This window comes from Mus musculus, chromosome 3 (assembly GCF_000001635.26).
Source record: "Mus musculus strain C57BL/6J chromosome 3, GRCm38.p6 C57BL/6J".
Classification (NCBI taxonomy): domain Eukaryota; kingdom Metazoa; phylum Chordata; class Mammalia; order Rodentia; family Muridae; genus Mus; species Mus musculus.
Window position 1 is genome coordinate 132,172,078 of NC_000069.6, and position 9,196 is coordinate 132,181,273.

Sequence of the window (9,196 nt, forward strand, 5' to 3'; positions counted from 1 at the left end):
ATGTTAAAATCTATTTGCCCCCAGGATCACACATTAACTTTATCTCATCTTCTTCTTTCTAGTTGAAGAGGATGAGACATACCTGACAAACATGTGGTAGAGTGGAGAGAGAGAGAGAGAGAGAGAGAGAGAGAGAGAGACACAGAGAGACACAAAGTGACAGAGACACAAAGTGACAGAGAGACAGAGGGAAAGAGAGACAGAAACAGAGGGAAAGAGAGACAGAGACACAGAGACAGACACAGAGAGACACTGAGAAACAGAAGAAGAGAGAGACAGAGAAACAGAAGGAGACAGAAAGAGAGACAGAGAGAGGGACAGAGAGAGGGACAGAGAGCAACAGAAAGAAAAGGAGAAAATTCATAAGCAGTGTGTGGTGTCAGGACATCGAGTGGGATTTCATAATGAATGAATCCAAACTAGGTTGTTTTAGAGCCACGAGCATTTTATCCAGCTTCATCTTTATATCATTTATGTACACTTCAAAGCAAAGTTCAGAGCTTTAAAAAATGTGATTTGCATTTGTAGTTAAAACTTAGTGGATCACTCTGAAAATATGAAAAATAAAATAGAACAAAAGGATGGTTGGCCTGGTAATGCTTGCTCATAATCCCAGTTAAAGACAGAGGCAGGAGAATTGTCACAAGTTTAAGAGTCAAGACCAGTTTGGTTCATGTGGTGAGTTCCAGCAAACACAGGCTACATAATTAGACCTTGTTTAAAAAAAAATTAAAAGCAGAAGAACTACCTCAATGCTCTAAATCTAACAGTGCTGTGTGACCTTAGTCTTTGAATAGATACATGACAAATGATCCAAGAACTCCAAAAGGCAAGACGGACACAACCAGAGTCCATATTTTACTTCTATCTTTTGAGTTACTATCAAACACTTAGATAACTTTCAAGACTTACTGCTGGGTAGAGAAATATATTAATAAACAGTGTTTTCTGTACAAACTGAAGGCGTAGCTCCTGAGAGAAGGTTGTGTGAGCAGGGACCCTTTGGGTTTTGTGAAAACTCTGGAGAACCCAAGTCCAGCATCCCTCTGGTTATGCAAAGCCCTCTGTTGCTCTGTGGAGGAAGGAGGGATGAGGGCAAGGTTCTTTGCTCTGTTTGGGGAGATGCAGTTGTTTTGTGTGCCTGTCAGGTTGTTTCTCAAATTATTCTGGAAGACTCACCCTTCCCTTTTCACAGGCAGGGATTGTGAGAAGTTTTTCTCCTCTGACTGGGCAGCTAACACATTTTAACTTCCAGTACAATCATTGGTCCCTTTTACTGTCCTCTCGGTAGCAGGTGAGAATGGAGTGGTGAGGCGTCTCTTGTGTTCAGCAATTAGTGGCAATACAGCTGTTACCAATATGACAGTCTCTGAGGTAATTCTTACAGCAGGGACCTATTGGTAGGAAGTATAAATCCTGATTCCAACATAGGTCAATTAAAATGTATGGGCAATGTTAATTTCATGGTGTATTTTACTTCCAAGTTTATTGCCAGTTTCACCTTTGGCATCATCAGAAGCCAACACTTACAAAGCCATCAGCTAAGGTTCACCACGGAGAACCAATGTTCAGAACTGCATGCAGTGGTGTATCTCATTCAGGCACTGTGAATATGACTTAGTTCCCACTCAGGTTTGGTGCTCAGTGCCTTTTCAGGGTCCCAAGACCTCACCTGTTGCTTTCTGTGCTGTTCCATCTGACAACAGGCCTACCCTTGCAGCAGTGATAAGGAATGTGAAGTTGGAAGATACTGCCACAGTCCCCACCAAGGATCATCAGCCTGCATGCTCTGTAGGAGGAAAAAGAAACGATGCCACAGAGATGGGATGTGTTGCCCTGGTACCCGCTGCAATAATGGTAAGAAAGCTATCAAGTGTTAACAGGCCTTTCTTTCTTAAAAATTGGGAGGGTTTGGATATTGGTTTGTATACTATGAGATACCAGAGTCACCTTCCAAACCTTAGGTTTCCTATGTCTGACCACTTTCAAGACAGTGTTCTACACTGATTTAGGTTATTGCAAAATTGAAATGTTACATTCAAAAATTACTCAATGTGTTGTTTACTAAACATATGAATGCCAAGACAGGCAGGACAGTTGTGAGTCCACTGACCAGGTTCAAAAGAGTTTTGTGTTATAGTTATTATATTCAAGATGTCCTGGGGCAGCCTTACTTGGTGTGTGTGTGGAGGGGGGGGGGTGACTGGCCCACCAAGTACAAAGGACTCTCACCTGAAGCTTGTCTCCACTCAACCCTAATGAAATGATGGTCAGACATTTATTCAGCCTTAATAGTGAGTTGACAAACAATCACAGACAACACATGGTTGAGAAATTGCAGAAAGTGGTTAGCAGCATAAGTGTAGTCATGAAAAACCAACTCATCATCCTGCCTGCCTCTAGGCAGAAATCTGTGAGAACCACAAAGGAACTGAAGGGAGGAAGAAAGGCCTCACACTGCTGAGAAGTGTGTAGGCCAGACTGAGATTGTTTTGCTCATGAACAAAATCGATCCTGGGCAGATATCTTGCCAGATGACGTTTAAAAAGAAAACAGCAGACACTAACTTACTTTTTCACAATGTCACTATTCTCAGCTCTTTGCCTCTACTTACAATGATTCAATGAGGTTAATTCGGTTTTTATTTCTATTTTGTTGTTGTTTACATGCTGTTATTTGAGCTTGAAAGAGGTAAAATTTAGATCTAGGAAGCTTGGCTCCAGACCCATAGTATTCTATCCTCAATAAGCAAGTGAATGAAGAATGAGCAGCACATACAGAGATACATACAGAGCAGGTAGATTAGGAAGCAGACACGTGAATGTCTTACTTACATGGATAGGATAAACATCACAGGCTGTAAACTGATCTGTTTACATCCCTACTTCCAGGAATCTGCATCCCAGTCACTGAGAGCATCCTCACCCCACATATCCCAGCTCTGGATGGCACCCGGCATAGAGATCGCAACCATGGTCACTATTCCAACCATGACCTGGGATGGCAGAATCTAGGAAGGCCACACTCCAAGATGCCTCATATAAAAGGTAGGTTACTACCTGTACTTCCATGCTTCTCTACTTTTTCTTTCATAAAGAAGTAAGAGAAAGCATCGGTAACTCATTTTGGCTCTATGAATCCATTATTAAAAATGTTCACCAATGGACAATTCAAAGAGACTATATTCATTTCTAATTTTGAAAATGCTAGAGATTTCATAGAATTACTAAAAAGTATACATTTAATGAGAAAGACCTGACCTGCCACACCATTTTCTAGACATCCCTCTTTTATGAAGAAATCTTTTAAACAAACCTGTCTGGTTGAAACCTATCAAAGAATAAAGCACTATGAACAATACATGAGGAGCTATTGCTGCTGGCAATTAAATTACCAGCCATTATTTTCACCTTTGAGGATTCAATAAGTTGATCTCACCAGGCAATCAGATGACATGTGATCCATAGACCAATCTATAGGAAGCATTGGTTTATAGTGAGTTTATACATGAGTACACAAAGTCCCCTTCTCCATATGGAAACATGTCAGAATCCTCCCACTCACCAATAACAAATTAGACTAGTATGAAATTATTTGATAGTAATTCAAAAACATTGAAAGCATGAAGCAGAGATATACCCAAAGGAGGCCTTTCCCAAGTGTATCTGCATTTTCCTCTTTCAAGATGTACGTGATTTAAAATGCCCAGTGTTTTAAAGAACTTTATAATAGAGCATCTCCCCTTTTGTTCGGAGTTTTGTTGCACTGAGTGCACTGGAAAATCCTGATGTGAAAACCTAGTTTCTTTTCTGATTATATTATTTCTATAGCTTGTCTCACCACAAAACCATTTCCCCACAATTTTATCTTCTAAAGAGACAATGTCCAGGAGAAGATTTGACCAATTGCTATATCCTGGACTGCTAGTGGTCATCTGTATAAAGCTAAAGATGTTGGCTAATAGCATACCTTTATTTATTATTTTGCTGTATCTACCAGAACCCTGAAATGTTTTCCTGTATCCTCTCATTTCCATTTCATCAAGTTCCTGTATAGTTGGTATTATGTGAGTGTCTTTCCTCATTCCAACAGAAATCTAAGCCATAGCAGTAATCATATTCTCTGTTATAACCATCTGTGTATGAAATGTTCTGGGCACAAATAGAAATCTTGTGTTGCATCAAAATCTTACAGTGGAAGTAGTTACATCTAGATTGATGGATCCCGCAGGTGGCCACACAATGACCTTTAAGACTCATCTGCATCACCTAAATATGCTTCTTAAAACCACAGATTTATACGTTCATTAATGTCTTCCCTATGGCTGAGTTCTACTGTAAGAGCCTCAACAATCCGGCAGCTCGCATAGCTTGACAACCCCTGCCTTATACTGAAACAGAAATCAATGTAGCCAAGATGTGTGTGGGAGGGTGCTATTTGGTGACTTTGCGTGCGTGCGTGCGTGCGTGCGTGCGTGCGTGCGTGCGTGCGTGCGTGTGTGTGTGTGTGTGTGTGTGTGCATACAATACCCAGATTTGTAATCTCCTCACAGATTTTACAGTAAGTCCTTGGTTGTCCCAGAACCTGATGGCCCTGAGGGAGGCTGGATGACATCTCTCTGCTCTGTTCTGACTCATGGCTCCTTGTAGGCTGTATTTCCACATTTCCCACCACTCTTTGTCGGATGCATCCGGCTAGGCTTAAACAGCTTCCTACTCTCACAGCCTCCATTAGTATTTTGGAATGACCATGTTTCCTTTCAGTCTTGAGCTGCTGTCAGGTGGAGCTTTAGGTTCTGGCCAATGAATCGAGCCCCTGGATGCTGACATTGCCTGCTCCTTGGGCGTCTCTTGGCCTAAATATGGTAGTGAATTCCTGCAGCTCATCAATGTTTCATAATGCTTAGTTCAACTACCATACATGTGACCAACTCTCTGCACTAGATAACGTGTGCTACAACTTCTGCTTTCACAGCTAGACTCCACCGATTAACAATGTCAAGAGTCCCTGAAACCTGCAGCTTTCTTGAGGCACAGCTTTGTTGAGACCTGTTGAATAGACATCATATTAATGAATTTGAAACCACCTTTTTTAAAATCTCAAATTCACCCCATAGAGGAAAAAATCACCAGGGAAATATCTAAAGATATGCTACAGTTTGGGGAATCGACTCCATGGGTAAAGTGCTCACCATGAGGACAGGAGTTCCAATCCTCCTCACTTCTGTAAATGCTGGGTAGAGCACGGCAGTTTATCTGTCACTCCAGCCTCAGAAGACAGACATAAGGAGATCCCTCATAGAAAGTTGGATAGCAAGTCTAGCCATATCAGCTAGATCTAGGCTGGCTTGAGTGATCCTGCTCAAAGAATAAGGTAGGACAGGGATAGAGGATGATTTCCAACACAATCTGGTCTTTCAGATTCATTCATACACATGTACTTGCCCATACACACACACATATACTCCCACACAAGAAAAAAGCATGCATATATGCACACACACATATAAACACATAGAGAGAAATGGAGAAAAACTAGACTGTGATGAACTAAAGATGAACACAGTACTGCTGTGTCATTGAACTTTATATTCAGATGGTAGATAATGGAAAAAGACAAAGGCAGACTTATGGGTGTAAAGAGAGAACAAACTGGTACAAATCTAAGACTTCTCATCATCAGTGGCAGTATAATGCAGGATAATGTAAGTGAAGTGTTTTCTGTGATTTTGATTATAAAGTAGAAATTGCTCCCAAAAACCCTAGTAACCCCTTTGGCCTTGTTTTACATAGGACATGAAGGAGACCCATGCCTACGGTCATCAGACTGCATTGATGGGTTTTGTTGTGCTCGCCACTTCTGGACCAAAATCTGCAAACCAGTGCTCCATCAGGGGGAAGTCTGTACCAAACAACGCAAGAAGGGTTCGCACGGGCTGGAGATTTTCCAGAGGTGTGACTGTGCAAAGGGCCTGTCCTGCAAAGTGTGGAAAGATGCCACCTACTCTTCCAAAGCCAGACTCCATGTATGCCAGAAGATCTGATAAACACTGGAAGAGTCATCACTAGCAGACTGTGAATTTGTGTATTTAATGCATTATGGCATGATGGAAACCTGGATTGGAATGCGGAAGAATGAGGGATGTGGTAAGAATGTGGAGCAGAAGAGGGCAGGACTGAATCAAGTAGAGTCGACAACAACCAAAGTACTACCAGTGCTTCCGTTATGTGCCTCATCTATGTAAATAATGTACACATTTGTGAAAATGCTATTATTAAAAGAAAGCACACCATGGAAATTACTGACGAATACCATGTGATTTTCCAAGAGTTTGGCTAGAGCTGTAGGGGGCATTTCCTTCAGATTGGCAATGGCTTTAAAAATAACTTAAAGCTACATTTCTACTCAAAGCTACAGTTTAATAAATTACTCTCACTCTCTCTTAACCTAAGAGGATCTCTAAAACATGGGGAACGCTGAAGAACAGGGAATGAAAATGTTCAGCATCATTAATCATCTTACAAAAATCACCTTTGCCTTTTCTCAAATAAAGGCCTTGGTAGACAAGAGGAAAAGGCAGTCAGTATTTTCCAAATCACTTCAAGATACTGGTATGTCATTTAGGCATAAGAACAGGGTAAACAATCAGTAGTCCTGGCCAAGTTGTTAAGGCAATGGGCTAGAAAAGGATAAATGTGTCTCTTTAGGCCACTCATTTCTATTTCAAAAACCTAATTTCACCTGAATTAATAAGGTTAGATGTAAGACAAAAGCAGAATCTGTATTGTGAAGGAATGGCATTGCCAATGTCATTCCCGCTCGAGCTGGAGCCATTAATCATGTGCAATACAAGCACAGGGCAGAATTGTCTCAGATTGCAAAACCACTGAAGTTGTCTGACACATGAGGAGAACTGAATGACGGGATGAGCACATACCCTATCTGTGATATACTGATAAATACCTTTATCCTTGCATAGCTGGGGGCCAGTAGGGTGATGCAGGCACTAGAGATGTGAGTGATATCTGTACTTCGTGGAGCACAGCAGGGAAGTAGGTGGAACCTTGTCATTTGTGCAGGCTTTAAGGTCACATGTCTGAAGCACAGGCTGGATTGTCATGACTGCCATCAGAGGCTCCAGAAGCAAAGTTCAAGCTCTCCATGAAATTTGCTCTCATGCAGGTAAGCTGGGTGCAATGCAGCCTGCCCTCCCCATCATGCTTTTGAGGCTGTAAGATAATCTCAATATGAGGGGATTTTACAAAGTGGGTTCCCTTGGGCCAGGTGATATGAGAGGAACCAATCTCTCTAAGCTTTAGAGTGATGATGTCATCAGAAGTTTATATACTAACCTCTCGATGGAGTATGTCATTACTAAAGACATAGTTCCTATTTTCTGAAACTATTGAAAATGAAAAAGTAATAACATATCTCTAATCTATAGAAATTCCCTGAAATCGTTTCACTATTTTCTGATTAAACACATTTCTGAATACTACATCTAGAGCATAGAGGACAAAAATAAAAAGAAAGAAGAAAATAGAAAGAAAGAGAGAGAGAAAGCAAGCAAGCAAGCAAGCAAGCAAGAAAGAAAGAAAGAAAGAAAGAAAGAAAGAAAAGGAAAGAAAGAAAGAGAAGGAAAGAGAGAGGGGGAGAGAAAGAAAGAAAGAAAGAAAGAAAGAAAGAAAGAAAGAAAAAGAGAGAGAGAGAGAGAGAGAGAGAGAAATAAAGAAAAGGCTAAACCTGCTGCTGCTTAAGCTCTTATAGACCACACATCATTTTTGTTTGACTTATATCCCATCTGCAATCTCAAAGTCCAGTCCAACAAGAGTTCCAGCTTCGGACACACATTTGGTCAGGATGATGGTGGTTAGTGCTCTGCATGTGTCTGCTAGAACAAAACTCATAAGCTAATTTACCCAAGAGCAAACCTTATGTGGTTTAAGCTTTGTGATGTGAAAATGGAGTATTTTGGTCAGAATTTCCTACATTTCATACGACACCTACCACCTAGTTTTCGCATTATTCCCCTTATATTCACCCTCTCAAAAATTATTATTTGAAATAATTTATTTACAGGAAATGTTAATGAGATGTATTTTCTTATAGAGATGTTTCTTACAGAAAGCTTTGTAGCAGAATATATTTGCAGCTGTCAACTTTGTAATTTAGGGGAAATGTATAATAAGATAAAATATATTAAATTTTTCTCTTTCAAAAAGTTGAATGCAAAGTGCCCTGTGTCTTATTATGGGGAAAAAGGTGCTCACTCACAAAGGCCTAAGTTTTTAGGCTTAACCAGAATTTGGTATTAGTCTTCAGCCTGAAGGGGAATCAGCTGAAAATCATCACCATGAGGTGACCCAGCTTATTGTCACCAAGACAACTCATTTTTTATGACAGAATGGTTGTAATTGCTATTCATAAAGTTAAATCAGCATATTCCCTCTTATGATTTCCACCCATTGATTCTTCCTTTGCCTAAGGAATCTTGTGAAATGAGAGGTCTCTCCAAAGGTCTCCAAAAACACTTGAAGGTGGGACTGTCTTATCTAAGATACTCTTGTCTTGGGAGAAATTCCCTCAAATGGAGATCCAGTAGGTTCAGTGGGTTTGCTCATTTGCATATTCTATGAAATCACCACTGTTAGATTTCAAACCTTGGACAAATGGCTGAGGTGCCTAGTTAACATATCAAAGCAGACACCAGTAGCCAGATTTTCCCTGCATCCCTCTGCCCCTACCTGTCACAAGGTCCTCCTAGCTGTCATACCCCACCCTGCCGCATACTCTGATGCTTCACCCAAGCTGCTGGTCTCCTCTTCCTTTCCCCACTTCCTTTCCCCACTCTCCCCACATGGCTCAGGGTCATGCACACTTTCCCAGATTTCCCTGCCTCTAACTATGCTCTTCCACATATCTATAATAAACTTTCTTCTCCCGATACCTAGAGGCAGTCATTTCCTTCAGTTGTTTGTTTGTTTGTTTGTTTAATTCAGGTACAAGTGGTCATAATTGTGACAGGAAATGAATCCATTTTGGGGCCTGAATAACCCCAGTCTACTTCCTGGCAACTTGGGTTTGTTTTTTTTTTTTTTTTTCCTTTCTGAGCACTAAGGTCAGGAGTGTTTGACTGACAGTTTGTAGCATGAGGCCAGGCAGGTGTAAAAACCCACGTATAGAAATACAAAAAGCA

General features: G+C 40.8%; 1 protein-coding gene across 2 annotated transcripts in view; it reads left to right on the forward strand.

Annotated features, from left to right (window-relative positions):
• Dkk2 (dickkopf WNT signaling pathway inhibitor 2) overlaps positions 1 to 8,227 on the forward strand; it is a 95,039-nt gene extending 86,812 nt beyond the window's left edge. The window contains exons 2-4 of one of the 2 annotated variants that reach the window (XM_006501818.4): positions 1,707 to 1,857; positions 2,892 to 3,047; positions 5,793 to 8,224. In XM_006501818.4, coding sequence (XP_006501881.1) covers positions 1,707 to 1,857; positions 2,892 to 3,047; positions 5,793 to 6,043 — 558 coding nt within the window. In that variant the 3' untranslated portion in view covers positions 6,044 to 8,224. Of the gene's footprint in view, positions 1 to 1,706; positions 1,858 to 2,891; positions 3,048 to 5,792 lie in introns of both variants that reach the window. The other variant, NM_020265.4, reaches the window with a different exon arrangement.
• Positions 8,228 to 9,196: the final 969 nt, after the last annotated feature.